The sequence below is a fragment of the Lonchura striata genome, chromosome 15 (genome assembly GCF_050655825.1).
Source record: "Lonchura striata isolate lonStrDom1 chromosome 15, ASM5065582v1, whole genome shotgun sequence".
In the NCBI taxonomy this organism is placed as follows: domain Eukaryota; kingdom Metazoa; phylum Chordata; class Aves; order Passeriformes; family Estrildidae; genus Lonchura; species Lonchura striata.
Genome location: NC_140717.1, coordinates 5925249 through 5946755, shown reverse-complemented (window position 1 = coordinate 5946755; position 21507 = coordinate 5925249). Strand labels below are relative to the sequence as shown.

Genomic DNA, 21507 nt, shown 5'->3' with positions numbered 1-21507 from the left:
CCGCTCCGCCCGGCGCCGCCTCCGCTCAGCCGCCGTAGCCGGGGCCTCGCGCCGCCCGCTCCGCACCCATTTAACGCCCCGCGCGCAGGCGCGTCGGGCGCGCGCGCCGGGGCTCCCCCGCCCTCCGCCTGCCCGCGAATGGGCGGCGGGAGGCGCTGAGGGCGGCCGGGCTGCGCTCCCGCCCTGCGTCCCCGCCGCCGGCCGCCCGCGGAAACGGCGTCTCAGCCTGCGAGCGGTGCGGTGGGTGAGGAGAGACGCGCGGCTCGCCGAGGGCCTGCAGGCAGTCTGGGCGGGCAGCCCTGCGGGGGAGGCGGCCACCGGCGGGATGCGGTGCGCGCCATGTGCGGGGTGGCGGCGGGACCGGCGCGTCCCTGTCCCGGGCTGTGCCCGTGTCCCCGTGTCCCCGTGCCCGGCTTGCCTCGGGGGCAGCGCGGGGTCAGAGAAGCGCGGGAAGCGGCGGGGTGGTGGCGGCTGAGATGGGCCGGGAGGGCGCTCGGCGGGCGCTCCCCTCGCCCCGCGCGCTCGCCGCGCTCACGGGCGGGCTCGGGGACGCTGCCCGGGAGCGCCTCCGCGTCCCGCCGAGCGCGGCCCGGCTCCCGCGGGTGGCGGGGGCGGTGCGGCTGAGCCCGCCGCCCAGCCCGGCAGTGTGGGCACAGGGTGTTCTCAACCCGGCCCGGGCTCCTGTCACGTTGGAGTCTGCCATCCCTGTGGGATAGCAGGACTAGATTGGTGCAGTGAGCGCAGCAGCTTATTCGGAGGCACCGGAAAAGTCTTTCAGTTTTTGCTAATAAAGAGCAGACATTGTTTTCAACATCAGTTTAAGGAATTTACTGAGCGAGATCGCCTGCTCCGTTTGTCCACAGCTCTGTCCCCGGCACTTGCATTCATTCTGCCGCAGGAACCCAGCGGGGCCACAGTTTCCAAACACCTTGGGCAGTGAGGTCTGTGTAGGAGCAACGAATTTCATGTAGGATCTGGTGAATAAGGTATTCTCTTCCCTGATCTGTAATGAAGTTGAATACTATAATTAAAATCTGGTTACCTATGGAATGAGAGAAATATATGAGAAATAAATTTCTTGTTTTTTTCATGACAAAGTGCTCCATTATTAATGAGACAGGACTATTGCCAAGTCTTCTGAAGCTAACAAGTGCTTTCCAAACAAATACACAAGAAGACTCCATGGCAACCAGTGGGCCACCAGCCTCGAGCTGAGTGGTTGTTACGAGATGCTGTAGGCTTTGAGAAGGCCTGAACTATGTTGTGTTTCACTGTCACCTTTGTGCACGTCGCTATTTTGGGCTAAAACAGCTTTTTTGGCTCCCAAAGACACATCTGCCACAGGCGCGTGTTACTTGATGCCCACAGCAGATATATCCAGTGGTGCAGAAGTGGCAGAACACAGTTTTTTCCCAAGTGCAGCAACACCTCCCTGCCGCGCCGTTCGGCCCGTTTCCCTGCGCGGGCCGGTCCGTGCTCGTGGTCGGTAAATGCCGGTCACACCGGGCCCGCCCCGCCGCACGGGGGCGCTGCCCGCCCTCCCGCCCCGCCGCACGGGGGCGCTGCCCGCCCGCCCGCCCCGCCGCACGGGGGCGCTGCCCGCCCCGCCCCGCCGCACGGGGGCGCTGCCCGCCCCGCCCCGCCGCACGGGGGCGCTACCCGCCCGCCCCGCCCCGCCGCACGGGGGCGCTGCCCGCCCGCCCGCCCGCCCCGCCGCACGGGGGCGCTCACTCAGGGGCGGGCCGGGAGCTCCTGCCCCTCATGGCGGGGCCGCCTCAGGCGCTGCTGCCCTTCCCTCCGCTTCTCTCCCGTTTGCTGTGGATTTCACCGCTGCTTTCCGCCCATCTCCTGTGCCGGTGCCGTTTCCCCAGTCCCGGGTTCTGTGGCGCCCGTCAGCGGGGGGGGGCGGCTGCCGCCGTCCCTCACGGCGGGGTTGTGGAGCAGCGTCCTGTGGGTCTCCAAGTGTTTGTACAGGGTTCAGGGTATAGATACCTGCTGGAAGGAATCTCATGTAGTAAAACTCCAGAAAAATCTTGTAGGGTTCTGTTTGGTTTTGGTTTTAAGCCTTTTTTGTTTAGTTTCGGTGCTTTTTAGGTTTTTTTGGGAGGGGGGAGGGGTTGGATTTTGGTTTTTTTTGGGGGGGGGCAGAGGGTTCTATCACACAGTAACTAATGCTTATAGAAAAATCCACTCTGGATCTCACACTTAAAAGGAGATGCCTGGCCGTAATTCCAGGTGCTTCCACAGAATTGACTCTTCCCAGGACCTTTGGAAGCCACAGGATTCCATGCATGGAGAAGTTCTCGTTGGAGCTACCTTCATTTCTAAGTGCTTGTGAAGGAGAGGAGCATAGTATTTTAAAAAAGAAACCAACAGGTGAAAAGGAATCAGCTGCTGATGGTGTCACCCTTGGTTATGTATTTATTTTTAAGTAGAGGCACATAACTTGGAGTAGTTTACTTTTTACAGCACCTTTCTAGCACAGTTTTGTTTAGGTGGGCAGAATTGCTGTCTTAGGATTCATATGGTTATAACTTTATCACCATTACATCAAGCCAGCACAGTGTTGCTAAGTGAGACAAACAGAGGATTTTCATGTTAAACATCTGGAATTGCATGATGCTGTTTGAGTGCAGCATAAGTCTGAGTGGAAACATGTCATTTTTATGATACAGACTGCATTTAGCATAGATCCATGTGATGGATTCATCACAAGTAACAGGCACCAATTCATGCTTTGTCCAAAGTTACTAAACAACATTGCAGAGCAGAGAGTGCATTTGTACTGTAGGCTTAGAACCACAGTGAAATGGGGAAATTCAGGAGCAGGTAAGCAGTAATAAGAAACTACTTTGTTAAAGACCTCAGCTGTAATTTACTTTATGTTTACAACATCTTAAGATTTCCATGGGACAGAAGAAGGTTGACTGATTCTCACAGAAGGGCTTATTAGTCTCTATGGAACTTTGTTAGCCAGAAAATGTTGCTCTTAAAATCAAAGTAAAAAACTATGAACACCTAACCCCCAAACTGATAATGAAACACAACTTTATGTGAGTTTACATTATCTCAACATTTACTTATAAAAGTGATGTTCTTGAGCTTGAGATACTATACTGGAACATAAGGTATTTGGACACAGCTGTTTGTCCAGCCACAGATTTACTCCATGTTCTCTTCTTCCCATGCTTTCCGTTTCTGACTTTAAAAGGAATAAATGATCCTTTGACTCTTATTTTTCATGGTCACTTGCCATAAATTTTGGGGGACATAGGCTGTAATCATTAAATATATGCAGCACATAACAGTGTTCCAAATACAGAAATAAAAGTACATATGTTGGAAAATTATATAGATACTCTTACACCTTAGACTTTCATACAAAACTTCACAGGTTGGATTTTTTTCAATTCCTTTGTATAATGTCACTGCATATGGTCAGGCCAGGTTTGTCTTTGGGGCAGATGAAATAGTTTTAAAGGGAGCTGGGTCTAATAGGTGTGTACAAGAACTTGTGCTGAAAACTGTTTTGCATCAGTTTTAAAGTGCCTGAAACTCCTTCAAACATGCATAAAGTTGCCTTAGAGTTGCCTTAATTGCACATCTTGATGTGAACAGAGCCTGCTGTCTGCTGGACAGGGCCTACCCCTTTCAGAAAACATTCAGATAATATTTTATAGAACAAGAATTTCTCACACAAAATATAGGTCTTGTTTTCTTCCATTAACTTTTTTTTTTAACTCTTTTGCAGCCTACTGGAATAAACAAAAAATACTGTATTTCCTCCCAGTGATTTGTTGTTAATAGTGGTTATTCCGTGGAACTTTTGAAACTTGCATTGTTCCAGTCACTTTGTGAAAACAACTTTTTTTTCTGGCTGCAGCCATGTTTTCCCTAGTTCAGTTCAGGAGTTCATTGGGGTGAGATTTCAGATTATCCTCTTCTGTTGGCTCTTCTGGAACTGAAGAATGTGTTTGTGTTTCTAATGTGCAAATTTTCAGGGTGGTGGCAGCATTTGTTTTGGGAAAGAAGCTTCAATGGAACTGGTGCAGCAAGTTTTATCTGCATAGTTTTTTTTTTATCCTTGTTTTCAGAAATTTACCAAGAAAAAATATTTAGAATTCATAAAAACACACTTGTTATTTTTCAGATTAGAACTACACGTGAAAGTAAACCGTGATAGAAAAATAGGTCTAATTTTGTTTTTTAATGGTGAATATGTAAAAACAGGAAGAGATTTTTCAGGGGTTTTTTTTTTGTTTTAAGGAGAAACATTTAAAATAGCAACAAAACTAGGAAAGAGCTTGTTAAAGAGCATTTTATATTAAAATAGAAATCTCAGAGCTAGAGCTCAAGAGAATTTGTCAGCAGTAGGCAGAATACCTTGATGTGTTTGAGACTAAAAGGCAGAAAACCACAGTCAGAACTTCTCAGTCAAGACACCTTGTATGCACACAAAGGCATTTCAGTGATTTCTCATTTCAACTTTAGAGGAGAAAAGAGTTGTCTGTGACCTGATTGCACTGAAATGTATCTTCCTGGTTGTGTTGGGGAAAGTTTAGAATTCCTGATACTGAAAAACACCTGATAAAGAAACAATAAATGTTTATACCATTTTGTAGCTGTCATGTTCTGTGTTTGATTAGATACCTTTGCTACAGACCAGGCTATTGAAATAATGCCACTTCTTTGGAGGTAATACAGTTTTCCACAAAATATTTCTTCTTTCCTTTTAAGTTCAAAATCCCTGATGATGCATGAAACCCAGCAACCACCTGAGCATCAAGTTCATGCAGCTGGACAATCTGTTGCTCCCCAGCCTGCAACACATGTATTTCAGGACAGAGGTCATGACAAGCCAGGTCAAGATGTGTATACCCAGAGTCAAAGAAGAAAGTTAAAAAAATTCCAAAGCAGGTGATAAGTACAAAACATATTTTTCACTAAATGGAACAGGGGATCAGACCTGAAAATGTCTGGGTTTAGTAGTAGCAGTGTAGGTTACAGCAGAAGTTTTAGTTCATGGCCATGGCAGACAGTTCTGAGGATGCCTTGTGGTTACTTGAGGACAAGGGCTGACAGTCAGATTTCACACATTTTTTACTTTCAAAGGTAAATTTAAAAATGGCTATTTAAGAATATTATTTTATATACTGCCAGGTGTAATGATTTCTTCCTGCCTTCCTCCAGTGTTTTTTATTTGCTGCTTTTGTTTGTTGAAAGAATCTTGACAAAGGTGGGATGTAATTGTGTAGAGATTAAAAGCCCATCATTTTTTGAGCAGCTGGAGCAGCTCAGACCTACTGAAAGAGTGAGGCTGCCCTTCCTGGCTGTGTGCTTTAACTAATCACCTTGTGAAGCCTTTGGTGCTTATTAGGAGCCTCCATGTGCCAGCTAGTTCAGCTAATTCCACTGGGATTTAAAAAGAGGGGAAGGGTGATAGTGTCACAGCAACACATTAGTGAGCTGAGCTGGTGCTGGGAGAAGCTTGTGGAGATGTGGAACTGCTGAGGGGAGGTGGGAAGAAGGAAGATTTGCTGGCTTCAGGAAGGGCCAGACAATAGATTGGCTCAAGTATTCTGCACTCAGCTGGTTGACTTGGGGGAAGCAGTGATGTTACCACACTGAAACCTCAGAAAGGGCTGCCAGCCGGCCAGCCCCTTGCTCAGTGCTATCACTGGGAGGAAGAGTGTTTTTTGGCTACCCAGCATTCCTAAAGAAGTACATCCCAATTCAAGTTTTGCAATGATGCTTGGGCCTCTTTATGCTTTAGGAATTCTTCTGTTACAGGTACTAATTTCAGGGTCTAAATATTTCATATATGCATTGATCTCTGAAAACTAGACCGTTACTTTTATTACTGAAACTAGAATAAAAATTCCTATTTTCACTACTGCCTGTGAGTTTGGAGAAGAGGAGTGCAGAGGTAACTAATCTTTCCTTGTATTCCAGATACCTAGCAAGGAAGTTTTTTTATCTGTGGGCAAAAATGACATTTGGACAAGTTCTCCCTTCCAAAGCCAGGTAGATAAAATTACAGAACTCAGAGGTAGAGGTTTTTTTGTTTATCGTTTGTTTGTTGAGGATTTTGTTTCTTTGTTTTAAGGGTTTGGGTTTTTTTGTTTGGTTGGTTGTTTTTTGGTTTTTTTAGTGGCTTAGTGGCAAACCACTGGGCTAAGAGAGTACTGGCTGCCAAAAAAATATTTTTATGTTTTTGAGATCACTTGAACATTTTCTTTGGGTACCTTTCTTGCTCTTGCTTTTTTGTTTGTTTTTAATAATAGGGGTTAAACTTCTATTAACCAAATTAATAGGAATTGTGTTTTGATAAAGTTGACCAGTATGTGCATATAAATAATGGGATGTGATTGGGATATCTGCTTTAAATTTAACTATTTCCCAAAGTTATGATGACAGATTTCACAGACTATTCTGAGTTGGAAAGGACCCACATGGATCATTGAGTCTAACTCTTAATATGAAATTCAGTTAATATTAGTGTTTGCACTGTTGTTCTTAATGTATATCTGTGTATGTTTGGTATTTGTCTGACTTGGAAATACCTGTGGCAGATAATTCCTTTCTGCTGTCAGTGTTCTGTGAGCTACTGAAACCCCATGCTTTGATATGCATTTCTTGTTTTGCATTAATTTGCATGTTCATTCTTGCTTGACCACACCCTTGGGAACAGAAGCAGTTAACTGGGAAGAATTGCATTTGGAGTAAGATCAGTTTCATTTTTCTGTATCAGATATATTCTGTTTCTGCCTTTGTTGGGAAATGGAAGTTGTCCTGTGAACTTCCCCATTCCTCTTGTCCCATCTACTGAGTTGGCACTATCAATTCAGCACAATGATTAATTTATTTTTTAGAGGAAATAGATTTTATAAAGACCAGCAAGGAGCACAAGCAATAATTAATTGCCTTTCTAGTATTAAAAGTCCCCAGTTCTCCATAGTTTTAATTTCTAATACCTGTTAATGCATGTGCAATACTGTTAATGCATCACGTCCAAAAAGATAACATATAGCTCTTTTCTTTTTTCCTTTTCTGCATGAGTGCTTGGAATGACTTAGCTTGGCTTGGGGTAGGTGGCTGAGAATTGCAGCTTGTGAGAGGATTGATATGTTTCACCGAGAGACCTCTAGGTATTCTGGGCCTAATTCTGCTGTTATTACATGATAAAAACATCAAAGCATTATAACATCTGTTGTAGCTTTTGTATTTATTTATATATTAAAATATTTTGTGTTAAAATAGCAAAGAACAAGATTAGAAAGGAAAATACATGTATTGTTATCTACTGTTCCGATTGTCAGAGTAAAACACAGAACTGAGGACAAAAGATATGAATAGGTCTCAAGTCAACTGATACTCTGATATTTGACAAGCTAACAACATCTGTCTTTTATTCCTTGTTTTTATGTGAAATATTTGCAGTCAGTAGAGTGATTGCTTCTTGCAGTACTTCAGAGAGTCTTTGAATAAAGTGTCACAGTAGGGTAGTGGTTTTAAATGCAATTAGATGTTGTTAGGGTAATCAGGCAAGCCTGGAGAAAAGGTGGTGTAATAATAATTAAAACTGATTTGTGGTCACTTTGGAAACCTGTATGACATTTCTTCTGTCCAAATCTGTCTACTGTTTAGATGTTTTTATGATCAGAAGATTATTCAAAAAACTTTCGGAGAGTGGAAGGAGCAGTGGACACTTTGCAGGGAAAAGAAGCTCAGCCTCAGAGCAGATAACCATTACAGGTTAGTGAAATTACTTCCCTTTGGGGTGTGTATGAGAAATTTTCTGAAGGAGCTTTTAGTACCAGTGAGCAAGTTCCATCAGTGGTACATCTAGGCCAAGAGCAATCTTTTAATTGCTTATTTTAATATTTTACTGAATGGCACTTTCATTTTTCAGGAATTTACTCCTTAAATTTATATTCAAGGCTTGGAGAACCTATGTATGCCAACAGCAAGGAAAGAGGAGCAAGTATTATGTTGCAGAGTCTCATGGTAAGTGAAGTGGTGGTAATTACCAGTATTTGGGGACATACCGAGATGGGAGTTTCCAGTGGGAATTTTTTAGCAGGATCTCTGTCCCCTGTGCATGTTTTCACCCTGAGCTCCCCCACCCCATAGTAGTGCAGTGCTTGCAGGAGCAGATGGCAGGGAGGTTTTGTTATAGGGTGTTCCTATATAGTTATTTAGGGATGCCAGTGAATAAGCTTAAGAGCCTCTCCATCTGCTCTGGATTGCATTGGTTGGTTTTGGGTAACTCGATTTTTGGTTGTTTTTTTTGTTTGGTTGTTTGTTTTGTTTTGTTTTTTTCTTAATCACAATATGTTTTCAAGTAGATGTTTTTTGATCAACTGTTTTACTGGAATTCTCTATCAGCTGTTGCTATAGACATTAGATTGTAATTTCCTGTGCTTTTAACAGCACTTATTTTTTATCTATTGACTGTTCTTTCCAGCTGGTGTCTTGCAATTGAAAGAAGCCCAAACTTTTGAAGTACCCTTTGTCTTATTGTGTAGGTTCTTTGCTCTGGAAGGGATTTGACTTGGAGTTGTCTGTACTGGTAGCAACTTTCTTGGGTTCAGGGAATATGTTTTGCTGAAGGGAGGTTGACCCTTGTTTAAAGATGATACTGAGGTTTTGTTCTTTGAGGTTTTATTTTCTGCTGATTTGCAGAATAAGTTAACTGCTTGCTCTCTTTGCATGTGAACGTAGCCTCAGAATGTCCTAGAGGCTGGCACCTTTGGACACAAACTGACAGGCTATCCAGATTTCTTTCTTACTGAGTGATGCCAGAGTATTTACAGCAGAAGCTGTGTGTTACTTGGTCAAAAATAAGAAAAGGTGACCTGTTTCAAGGTAGGTTAATGCTTGGTTCACAAGGAAATCCTAAAAAGGAAAAGTCAGGGTATGTGTATAAAGTGGCATAGAATCAATGACAGTTTTTGCTTTAGTAGTGTCAGTTCTGACAAGCCAGCCTGATGTGAGAAGAATATGCAGTGTGCTGCAGTAAGTGGTAAACTGGAATTTGTGACACCACTTCTGTTTTTAGCTGCATGACCAGACTGCTAAATAAAGACGACTTGTTTCTGGTTCATTTCTCTGGTTGTAGGAGAGAATAACTCTTGAAAAGCAACTGATGAACCTGATACACTTTTTTTTTTTTTAACCGAATAGAATCCTCTAATTCTTATCCAGTTCAGTCGTTATCCTGGCTATTGTTCTACAGTTATTTCCCCTGTAAGCACTGAAGACAAAGCGATTATTGGCCATTGTCCGATAATTCACGCTGCTCTGAACGAGTGGCATGGACGGTGCTGTCAGCGATTCTGAGACTTCTCTCTGTGACACCCTCGACCAGAGGGAGGGTCGCTGTCGTTTCAGGCTTTTCCACAAGGTGTCCCTGCAGGTTGAGGACACAGGAGTCGGGGCGAGCTGTGACGGTCTGGTTAAGATTTGCCAGATTCCAGAACTTAATACGCTGCCGTTTATTGTCATGCACAGCCAAGAGGCAAACTCTGCTCAGGACCTGGCAGCACTGGCTGGTTTATGTTGATGTTCAAAGGACAAAACGTGAGATGCAGTCTGTGGCGCTGGCATTCAGGAGAAGAAGCTGTTTGCGGTAAGGATGAAATACAAACAGGCAGAGAGGTGTTGACCATAAGGCCATGGCTTTTATCTATGTTATCTTTTCCTAAAAGATAAAAAATACAAAGTCACACTGTGACTTTTTTTGGTGGTTTGTTTTTTTTTTTTTTTTTAAGCAATCTTTGACTTTCTGGGATGTGAGAGTTCTTCTGGCACACCCACAAACTGTGAATTTAAAAGATGTTATATAGCAGTTTGCCAATACCTAATGGGAGCCTACAGGAAGGCTGGAGAGTGACTTCTGCAAGGGCATGCAGTGAGAGTACAAGGGGGAATGGCTTTAAATTGAAAGAGGGTAGATTTAGATTGAATAGTAGGAAGAAATTCTTTACTTTGAGGGTGGCGAGGCACTGAAACCTGGAGATTACCCAGAGATGATGTTGGTGCCTCATCCCTGGAAGTGTTCAAGGTCAGTTTGCATGGGACTTGGAACAATGTGGGAAATAGAAAATGTCTCTGCACATAGCAGGGGATTGGAACAAGATGATCTTTAAGGTCTCTTCCAACCCAAACCATTTGATGATTCTTTGAAAAGATTGTTGTTCATACCTTTTTCCAGTCAGATGAAAGTGATTTCTTGCACCAAATTATGGCACCTGTGTTTGAACTTGTCTGTAACATTGTTTTGGCAGCATTTCATGGGCGGTGTGGAGAAGACACTACCGGAAATGCTCTGGACATAAAATGAATATTTTGGCTCTGCAGTATTGGGCCCAGAGTCTGCAATTTCGAGTAAGTCTCAGGAGCTTCAGCTACTGCCATTTCTAATGTTTAAGTCGCACACATGTGAAAATGTTGCAGATGAATAAAAATTAGGCCTTGTACTAATTTACTTTGAAAATTGCAGTACTTACGATGAAATATCATATCAGGACATGGGGAAATGGAATGAAGCTGTGTCAGGGCAAGTTTAGGCTGGACATTAGGAAAATGATCTTCCTAAGAGGACATTAGGAAAATGATCTTCCTAAGAGGGTGGTCAGTCCCTGGAACAGACTCCCCAGGGAAGTGGTTACAGCACCAAACCTCTCAGAGTTCAAGGTGCACCAAGTCCAACTTCTTTCTTCTTGCAGGACTACTTAAAACTAAATCAGATGATTGATCTTAGCTGAAGTGAAAACAGCATGGGTTTCTTTTTTCTTTCACTGAAACCATGGCTTTTTGTCCATTCATTAAAAAGAAGGGATGGTATTTAATTTGACCTGCACTGTAAGATGCAACATGCAAATTTGACCTGCACTGTAAGATGCAACAATACTGGTTGAGGGCACTATTCTGCTAAGGAAAGAAACTTGTGACTTGGGAAATCTTATAGTATCTCATTATGTGATTCCCTTTTATATGAATATAATCTGAAAGAAAGCCTGTTGGCAAAAGAAAAGTATTTTTAATGGAAAGAAGTGAGAAAGTATTTCTAAGAGTGAAAAACTATTTAACATTTTCTATCCTAACATTCCTTTGGTGTTTGTTTGGGTTTTGTTGGTTTTTTCTCCCTTTTTTTTTGGGGGGGGAACCTCATTGCTCATGGCTTTCACTTTTAGAACTTACATGGAATTTCATATTGCGTATGTGTTCTTCCTCTCCTTCTCTTTGTTCTGCTTCCCTAATCTTGTCTGTTTTTTCCCCTTACTGCCCCTGCCCCTTAATTGTTCCTTCAGGCTTGGTTGCAGTGGCGAGAGCTGTATTTACACACCCAGAATGAAAAGCAGAAGTACACCAGGGCAGTAACTCACCATCAGCACTGGGAATTGAGGAGATGCATGGGAGCATGGCTGGGATACCTGAACCTCCAGAGAGCAAAGAAATGCCAGAATGGTGAATGAAAATGATGAGCTGGGACAGAACAGGGCTTAGCCCCTTTGCTGAGGGCATGGTGATGGTTTTTTCTGTTCTAGGAGTCACACTTCTGCCCACCCAGGTCATGAGAATGCAGCTTGGGCTATACACTGACAGTCCTGGCTGGCTTAGGTCATATGCTGGACTGTCAGGAAGATCACTTTCTTTCCACAGGATTTAAAAGAAAATGCTGTACAATTCCCTTGATGAAAGCTTGCATATTGTCTCTTGGATTTTGACTGAGATATCTATGAGAAGGACATACTGAAGACTTTGATCAGTCAGTCAGTCTTTCTTGATAATCAGTCAAATCACAACTCCTGTAGGATGGTAAAGATTATTACACTAGTTCCTTTGTTTCTTCCCTTGAATGGGAATGAGTTCAGATATTTGTATGAATTGCTTTTTGATTGGTTGCAGTGGAAAAGAATCTAGCTTGGATGTGTAGGAACTAGTAATATGAGTATGCTGAAATGTAAGCAAATTTGAGTATGTTGCACAAGTAATACATTGTCCTACCTTCCCTCTCTTAAGTCACTACAGTAAGTTACTGCTTTAAAACTGCTTTTGTGATCAATAGGAAGGATGTGATCTGTATCTGAGTGTTAATGTGAATTCTTGTAACCATTTTTCAGTGTTAGAGCTCCTGTCACTTGTGAGCCAGTGGCTCAGATGCCAGAATCTCATCTGATATGAATGAGCCTAGGACAGAACAAGCTATGAGTGATTTGTGTTTGTCTTACAGAGCTGGCCCAAGAGCTTCACCGGAGGAGGATGCTCCGGAGGTGCTTCTCGGATTGGCAGCTGTCACGGGAGTGCAGGAGAAGAACGCGTGCTCACACAAGTGACCTGGAAAAACAAGCAACAAGGATCGCCTTATGGAGAGTCTTTGCACACTGGAAGCATTGTATCCAATCTGTGTTTAGTCCTTTGCAAAGACACCTTAGAAGCATTCCCACAGGGGGAAGATCCAGATAATAAGCAGGAACGTTGTGCAGTAGCACAAGTGACAACAAACATGTTGTCATTATGTGTATGTAATGCCATACTAACAATTCATTAAACTGTTGTAATTACAGTATGTTGGCAGCTGTATAAGAGTATATTAGAGCCTGCAGAAGATAATTTATGGTTGTTAAGATAATTTATGGATTCAGTTGGAGTGAATCAGAAACATATTGTGATAAGCCAGCAAAATCTAAAAGTTTGACCATAGTCAAAACTTGTGCAGATAACAGTGCTGGGCATTCAAACATTGAAGCAAATTCAGATGGAGATGTAGTGCCCCTCTGTGGGAGAAGGTTGTTCTGTGTAAAACGTACTTTAACTCAGTGACAGATGTTGTGCTGTGTGTGGAAGAGGCTCAGCAGCGTGAGCTGGCTGAAAAGCACTACAGGTGTCACCTGTTGGTAAGAGCACATTTATGTGCCGGGTGGGAGGGGGTGTGGAGTGTCCCTGTAACACTGACAGTGGTCAGCAGGTGTTAGGTGGGAGATACACCAGGTTTCTAAATTTCAGCTATTCTGGAATCTGCCAGCTGACTCCAAATGAGGAAACTCTGCTGATCTCCAAAACAGCTATTCATCCTTTTGGGAAACTGGTGAAGTAGATTCATCTTGAGGGTGTTGGGTTACCTGTTCCCTGGTATTCCATCATGAGATTGCCTTTTCCCCTTGATTTTTTTTTCTTACGCTGTTTGCTACAAGAATTATTTTTTAATCTCTTCAATAATGTGTGCATGCTATTTTTCCCATGAGGCCAAAAATGGCTTGCTGCATGTACAAGTAGTTGAATGTTTTGAAGTTTTGTCTACATTTTAGGGTTTTTTTTTAAGAAAAAGTAAATCCCAGAAGGCTATCTGAAAGGTGGGCACAAGCAAGCCTCCAGCTTTTTGGAAGTGAATTATTTTCAAGGTTGGATCAGTACTGGTCAGATATAAAGAGTACAAAGAATACCAATAAACTGGTTTGGATCATGAAGTGAAAACATAAGTGATTATAAGAGTAGGATGATTAGTGATTTGAAGTAGGATGCTTTCATAATGCTATTTACCATGTTCTGTCCCCACTCAAGGGATTCTAGGATTGTAAATCAGTTCTAAATTACCTGATTTGGATTACAAATGGAAGTTGTGTTTATTTCTTGTGGCTACAGGAACTTGGCCTTAAGGGTCTTTGGCAGAATGTCCTGGACACTCGTCTTCAGCGAATGAGAACAAATTTGTCATTCTGTCAGCATCGAGTTACAGTGAGTTTGACTTTGGTTCTTGTGTCAGTTTGTCTTGAGCTGTCCTATTGACTTCCACTGTCACCTGCAAAGTACTTTTTTATTACAGCAATTGCTTTGTTCTTAAATACTAATAGCCACAGAAAATCTGTGTGAGTCAACTGCCATGCTTATATATGTTTAGGGATTAGTTTCCCTGTGTTTATGGTGGATTTTTCCTTTTATCAGAAAAACTTGTAGGAGTTTTATAAGATTTGCTATATGAAGCAGTGCAGGAGACAAGCATTGCAGTATGCAGTTTCATTAGGACTTTAATAATTTATTTCTTTGCATTCTTCTCACTGGACATCTTTGTTGTGGGGAGAGGGTTGTCTCTTTCTTATTTTATTTTAGGTGCTGCAGAAGTACTGGAACCGTTGGAAGTCCCGTTTGGAAGAGAAGGAGGAAGAACAGCAGCAGGCCTTAACATCAATGGCTCATGCCCATTATAGGTATGCAGAGAAATATTAATACAGACTTGTACAAATGGGGAATCTGTGGGCCTTTGATTCCCTTCTTAAGTATGGCAATACCCTTGGGGGCATGACTTGATGGCAACTGCTCTGACATTTTCTGTGAGTAATGAATAATTTACATCTCCTGCTTCTCTCTGGAATGTAAGAGGGACATTGGTTAAGCCTAACTCTGAGGTTCATTTAGTGAGCTGACATTCATAAGACCAATATGTTTTCTGAAGGAATTGTCTCCTGTGTGCTGACATTCTCCCTTTTTGCTTGACAGGAGGGTGTTGATGAGACAGGTGTTTGACACATGGCTGCTGAAGGCCTGCAAGCTGCAAGGTTATCGAATGGATGAGAAGAGGGTAAATGTAACTCTTGTACCTTGCTTAGGAAGTAGAGGGGATGTTTGCATAGTCTCTGTCTGTGAATATGAGTTAACATAAGATAGACTTGGTTGTTGTAAATTCTCTTTTCCCTGGTAAAGGATCAAGTCAGGGGAAAGGGATTACAACCAATATTTACTGATCACAGTTTTTAAGTTGTTTGTTAATAATAGAAACAAGTTATTATTAGAGGATTGCCATTCACATAGTTCACTCACTTATTCCCTCACCCTGTAAATTTGTGTGTGCTCTCTCTCTCACAGTCTCATAGTTACTTTGTTGAAATAATAATAATAATAATACTAAATGGCCAACCCCAGTCATTTAAGAAGAGAAATACTGAGAAATTAGTTGCTTCTAGGTAGGTGTCCATAAAGTTCTTTACAGGACCCTTCATTTTTTAAGGGGGGGTGTGTGTGTGCATATGTATATATGTATATAGTCCTGGAGTCTTTACATGTAGCAGCCACTGTGGCCTTTATGTGGTCTTTTACAGAACTCCAAATTGACAGTAGCATGTGTGGGTGTCTTTGTGCAGATATGGCTCACCCTTGGTGGAGGGAGATTATCAGTTCTTGTACATTCAACAGGACTGGTTTCTGGAACTTATCAGTTCTTAGGAGTCCTTCACGTGCTATTTATCAGCTTGCGTTTTTCCTCTCTTTGGCTTGCTGTTTTTTGTAACAGCTCCTCCACCCACATGCACACAGGTACCTGAGGTTACATAGCCTCACCACAAAGGGGCTTTGGTGGTATGTCCATTGCTGCTCAACCTCAGAAAAACAAACACTGGACGGTTCTATGCATGTCATCTTTAAGGAGATGTTTCCTGTTGTTTGTAGCTGCCTGTGCTGTGCATTCACTGCCACCTTCCCTCCATCTCAGGCTGTCCTCCATTTCGAAAGGCAGCTCTTGCTCTGCTTCTGGTCCCGCTGGCGCAGAAGAGCAGCTGCACGTAAGGAGGAGCAGGAGGGTATGCTTCGTGCAGGAGATCACTACAGAAACCAGCTGCTGCTAAAGGCCTTCTGTCTGTGGAAACATAAGACTCAGGAGAGAGAAACAGAGTAAGATTTATTTTGAAACAGAAAATTATTTGGATTGGCCCTGTGGCAGCCTGCTTTGGACAAAGAGCATTTAATTCACAATGGTGATCACTCCTTTTTAGTGCTTTGGAGTCTACTAAGTTGTCTTCAGTAAATGAATTACTGAAAATAACAAATGTGGACTCAAGTCTGTGCTAGAAGTGCCCAGTAACATGGATTGCATTGTAGGACAAATAATTATTTTTCTTATAGGAGGCTCAAGGAGACAAAAGCATTAAGATTTCACTGTTCAAAGTGTCTGCAGCAGACTTGGAACAAGTGGAGAGAGGTGAGAGAGTTAGTAAATGGGGAAGAGCGTGAAGTCTTCCTGTTGTGTTTGAATTGCTTGTACCCATATGGCTAGAAGTTAGTGTTTATTTTAAACACTAGTCATTCCTAGGCTCTTCTCCCTTTTCATGTGGATAAAACTAGTTTGGTGTGAACGGAACAGGAACTGTGCAGGGAGAATGGGGAATTCTTTTTGTTCATGTATCTAGATATGGTGAGAATAGGAAAATGGTTTAGATGTACCTGGGAATGTAATCAGAGTTAGTGTGATGAAATTGTCCCTACCCACTACTGGGTATGTCTTTCTCAAAATTCAAGTTAGAAGTTTGCAGCAAGGCCTTTGTGTATGACCTGTATTTGTGTTACAGGTTGTCACAAACACTGTCACAGAATACTTGCATGGTGAGTCCCTTTTCCTTACCATGATATGAAGTACCAGATGTGCCTTGCCTCATGTCTTAAAAATCAATGAGAATTTTATAGTTGGAGCTGCTATGTTGGTGCAGACCTGTTAACTTGAGTGGTTTACATCAGTCTTCAAGAGGATTCCTACAAAGGGCAGGGAAAAAAAGCACCTCAATTAGGCTTTTTGGGGACAAAGCAGAATGCAGTACCAGTTTGAGTGAAAAGTTGTTACAGCAAGGTGAAAGATTGATTCTCCAGAGAATGGAAATGCTCAGTTTCCCTCCTCTCTCTGCCATTACTTGTTTTCCCTTCTTCATGTGTATGTATCTTTTGGTTTTTTTTTCCATTTCCTCCTTCTAGTATGTGGGACATCAGCGTGAGAAATGGAGGAAGCTGATGCGAGCAGATCTGCACTATCAACGTGTGTTGCTGGGCAAGACCTTGGCAGCTTGGAAGGTAGGATGGAACAGCCTTTTTGAGGCACTTGTCTGTATGTGCTGTAGTGTTTCAGTGAGAGCTGAAGAGCTCCCACGCTCCTTCACTGGAGGCACATACACACCACATGTGCAAGCCAGAATGGAGGCTCTTGTATGCAGGGCTGTATGAGCTCTGGCATTGCTTTTTGGAGCAGAACCACCAAGGTAATCTTGTAGCACTGGTGAATGGTATATCACAGCTAGCATTAACTATTGTGTAGTGACTGCTTGCTACAGCAAAGCAGCATTTTATTTCAGTGGCTGTATTTTTTCCTCCTGTACTTTACTGCCAGTGCTACTTATGAGTTAGTAAGAATTAGATGCTAGTAAGAGTTTCTAGATGTTGCTTCTCCTCACAGGTGTTAACAGTTGAAGTAAATTTGCCTCTAAATACTGATTTTTTTTTTTCCAGATTTACCAACAAAACATACAGTGCATTCTGTATCAAGTAGCTGAGAAGGAGAAACAGCACACTCGACTGCTGCTGCGGTGAGCCTCTTCCTAGGCAGCATGAGAGAAGTGACTGCACTGCAGTCAAATTCATTACTTTCTTTCACTGCCATGAACTTCTTTTGTAATTTTCTGAATGTTTGGTGCTGCAAGTGGACTCTGCCATGCATTGCTGTTTCTTTGCATGCCTTCTCTTCAGCAGAGACCTGAAGGGGCAGAAGTTGATTTGCACAACTGAGTTTATAGATGCAGCTGGTTTTGGTTCTCTTGTGAATAGGAAAGTGTCAAATGAACAAGTGCGAATCATTCTTAATGGGTTTAACTTTTGTGTGTATTTTTGCCTTCAGACAGGTGCTGTGTACATGGAGAGAAAATGCTCTTGCTCTTATACATGAATCTGAGGCAACTACTCGGGCAGATGAGCACTACAGGAGAACAATCCTGTCAAAGGTAGGGTCTGTACAGCAGGTGCCAAGGTCTCAGTACAGGTGCTGGTTCAGGCAGGGGTCAGATAATACAATTAGAAGGACCAAAAACTTAAATCTAAGAGCCACTACTAAGAGAGATCTGCAAAGTGGGAGTCTCATCTTATTTTTACAGGTGTCTCTGAAACTTGTCTCTGTGAGCTCATGGTTTTTTCTTTCCCTTTTTCTCATTCTTTAGAAGGAAGGAAAAGCCAGTAGCATGATATGGCATAGTAGTATTGGAGAGATGGGGCAGGGAGGGGATGGATGAAAGAGAAGAACACCTTGAAAAATGCCAAGGGGACCCTCTGAAATACTTTTGCCTTTAATTTGTAGGACATTCTGTCTGCTGAGCCTTATGTGAAAAATGAGGTGGAAATAGTTAAGTTACCAGCAATGGAGGGAGTACATTGTGTCCCCTTCCATTGCAGTGCCAAGTGTCCCATCTCCTGTTTGCATTGCATCCTTAGGTGCTGCTGCAGTGGAGAGACACTGCCTGGCTACAAGCCTGTCACCGCCATCTGAAGGTGACAGCTGTGGTGGAGGCCAGAAAACATTTGGATTTAGGTGAGTTGGTGTAGATGTTGAGCTCTCAAAAGTCCTTGTTGTCTGTGAATGAGCCATAAGCAGTGTTCTGTGTCATCTGTACACATGAAGTGACTGGATGGTCTGTTGGCTTACAAAGGATGTCCCTGCAGAATGGAGAGTGAATTGGGACTCCAGTGATCTGCTGAATGCTGCTTGTGTTACTTTTGTTTCTGTTTGTTCTTTTTACCATATAATGGATGGTAACACTTCCTTCCTCAAAGGAGTTTTCCATTACTAATTTTGAGAACCTCAGACATCTGTTTTGAGTGCAATGCAAGTAGTCTTATCAATTACTGCTTCACTTTTTCTCTAGAAATTCTTACTGAAAGACCCTCAAATTCTGCAAGCATTTTCATGGTACCATGGTACATTCTTGACATGAGGACTCTGAAGCACAGAGGGCTTTCCTAAAGGTTGTAAAGAATGTCAGTGGCAGCAGGGAAGACTTGCAAGTCACAGCTCCCTGTGTGTTACATGAAGTGTTTCACAGTTCTCCCTATATTGAATACTGTCAGTGCTGAGTGTTTCCAAGTTGAATATTGCTGAAACAGTCGGGAAGAGTAGCTGATCACTTGATACCCTGAGATTAACAATCTCCCTTTTCCCCTAACAGTGCATTTACAGAGCCTGTTTCTGCACTGGAAGGAATTAATGAGGGAGTCTCTGATGCTGAAGGCTCAGCACCACAGGGCAGCACAGCACCACCAGCAGCACCTGCTCCAGAAGTACCTGGTGAAATGGAAAAATTATCATCATCAGCGCCTTAGGAAAAAGGTGAGAAGGATCAGCAAACTTCCCAGCCTGTGGGAAGTTAACAGATATGGAGGAACACATTGTGCTCCCTGGTGGAGGGAATGGCAGTCCGGGCTGAGAAAGGAGCATGACAGCTTTGTGTACTGAGGAGGAAGGAGCATGGCTGTGTCTTGCCTGAAGTAACTCCTAGACCTAACAGACTGAACAGGGCAACCTGAGCTTACTGCAAATTAAATCTCTGCTGGGCTTATAGATGTCTGCACATGGGGTTACACTGTAGGGCACTTGGGTATTGAGGGTGGCCTCAACAGAGCAAAGAGAGGGTGATAAAGGCTATTTGCTAGCTGTTCCAACAGCATTTGGCTAAATAAATGGGATTTGTCTGCAAGTGACTCACTGCTTTGGTTGCCTTGCAGCTGCTGCAGAGAAGGGGAGATGAACTAATGACTCACAGACTTTGTTCTGCTTCCTTCTCTTGCTGGAAAACTCGGGTAAGGAATTTTTCCCTGAGTAGACACCTAGCTTCTTTGCCAGTCATTCTCCCTTCTTCTTGTTCTGTTTACACAAGGACCAAGAAAACTTTATTTAAACATTTTCAGAATTCTTTTCGTTCAGCTAGCACAAGAGACACTTTTCTATAGACTGGGTGAACTGAGGGTGTTTCTGCTCTGGCTCTACCATCACTTCCTCCTTGCTTATGCTTTGGCTGGTGTTCCTGGTATTGAGTATATGAATCCTAACCTGGTTGCTGTGCATTTTTTCCTCCTAATAGCTGTTGCAGCAGCAATGGGAAAAGCAGAAGACAGTGCAAGCATTGTGGCACTGGTCCCTTTCAGTGCAGAGAAAGGTAAGGGGCTGTGCAGGGCAGGGGCAGGCAGGTGAGTTTGATGTGCAGATCATGTGCAGATTTGACTGCAGTCAGCAGAGTGCACACTGAATGTCTGTTTCCTTTCCTCTTTGGGGTGCTGGAAAACTCCCTAAAATTTTGTAGCTGATTTTAAAATATGCACATTTTTCCCCATCTGGCCTCAGCTGACTTAAATCTCTGTCCCTTTGTCATTGTGGCAGTGTCCTGCTGTTGCTGTAGCTCTGCCTATTCCTATCCAGTGGAAGGGAGAGTGTTCTGTCTACAGGGGGGAGTCCCTGGCATGGAACCTGTCTGTGTAATACTCACAGCTCTCATTGTTCCTGTTTTAGGTATTTGATGCTTGGCTCAGGTTTGCCAAGGGGCAGCAGGAGAAGAAAGATGGCACTGAAAAGGTCACACGAGTTCACCACACAGCTCCTTTGAGAGAAGGTGTAACCTATGCCTTGAGAAACACTGCAGGCATCAAACAGCTGCAGGGACAGCTCCATACCCAGCCCCAGCTGGAGGTGAGAGAGAGATTGCACAGATATATATCCAGAACTGGGCTATTGTGGTCTCTGCTCTGTGTGTGGGATGTGTTTTTGTGTGTCTGTGCATGTCCACATCCCAGCTATTGTTTAGATCCTACATATACTTCTATCTCTGGTTCAAAACATTTCATTCAGCTGAAACTAGAGGACTTCAGACTCATTGGGAACCTTTCTTAATAAAATTATTTTAAAACTGGCCAATTTCTGCCATAGACAATAGTCCTGATTGAAACCTTTGCATGTGGGTCAGGTCTCTAAATTCTGTGCTAGAATGAAGCTTTAGAGACTACATCTGATCTTGTCTTAGCTTTAGCACTGCTTATACCTTCATATGTGGGCTTGTGTCACTTCTGCCTTTGAGTATCAACCCAGCCCTGTGTGTGAAAAGGATGCCTGTATTGACTGCTCTCTTATTGCTTCTGGGCAGCATTCCCAGTGCTTTTCCAGGTTTTTAGGATACCAGTTGTTCCATTTGCTAATGTGCAGCTTGCCTTAGTGCAGAAGTACCCAGTTAATTCTCCTCACCCAAATGTTACCACAGTGAACCTCTTTGATTTAGTTTAGAGAGCTGGTATGGCTTGGAGGGCATCAGAAATCTTTGTTCCTTCTCCATGGTGCTTCCTGCTCTCAGCCATCAGATGCTTTGCTATTCTTTGTGTTGGCAGGCAGCCTGCAGTCTTCCACCAGTCAGTGTATTGTTGTGCCATGCTGTGGAAACAGAGGCTCTCTTCCAGAAATTAAATAAGCCTTTTTCTTTTTTGCCACCTCTGAAGAAGCAAGTGACATTTAAAAATCCTGATGTTAGTCCTGAGACAAGAGAACATTCATCAGAGGAAGAGCCATGGCCTTCAAAATGCAGATATCTACCACTTCAGCCTGTTGAGGAGAGCTCAGTTCTGTGTGGCCTGTGAGTATAAATTTCCAGTCTCTCCCCAGTTTTTCTGGCATATAAGTAACTTTGCACATATGTAATCTGTCTGTCTCATTTGTGTTTCCAAGTT

General features: G+C 43.2%; 1 protein-coding gene across 17 annotated transcripts in view; it reads left to right on the top strand.

Moving 5' to 3' along the window:
* Positions 1 to 125: 125 nt before the first annotated feature.
* SFI1 (SFI1 centrin binding protein) overlaps positions 126 to 21507 on the top strand; it is a 26510-nt gene continuing 5128 nt past the window's right edge. Inside the window, exons 1-25 of one of the 17 annotated variants that reach the window (XM_085593012.1) lie at positions 147 to 244; positions 2236 to 3920; positions 4738 to 4917; positions 5953 to 6024; positions 7648 to 7755; positions 7913 to 8007; positions 9514 to 9631; positions 10290 to 10389; positions 11316 to 11472; positions 12239 to 12400; positions 12832 to 12902; positions 13648 to 13740; positions 14113 to 14210; positions 14500 to 14581; positions 15488 to 15666; positions 15898 to 15973; positions 16738 to 16833; positions 17266 to 17342; positions 17651 to 17753; positions 18238 to 18334; positions 18969 to 19129; positions 19525 to 19599; positions 19881 to 19955; positions 20306 to 20482; positions 21172 to 21413. In XM_085593012.1, the coding sequence (XP_085449138.1) occupies positions 3886 to 3920; positions 4738 to 4917; positions 5953 to 6024; positions 7648 to 7755; positions 7913 to 8007; positions 9514 to 9631; positions 10290 to 10389; positions 11316 to 11472; positions 12239 to 12400; positions 12832 to 12902; positions 13648 to 13740; positions 14113 to 14210; positions 14500 to 14581; positions 15488 to 15666; positions 15898 to 15973; positions 16738 to 16833; positions 17266 to 17342; positions 17651 to 17753; positions 18238 to 18334; positions 18969 to 19129; positions 19525 to 19599; positions 19881 to 19955; positions 20306 to 20482; positions 21172 to 21413 (2729 nt within the window). In that variant the 5' untranslated portion in view covers positions 147 to 244; positions 2236 to 3885. The other 16 variants (XM_085593014.1, XM_085593017.1, XM_085593011.1 and 13 more) reach the window with 16 other exon arrangements.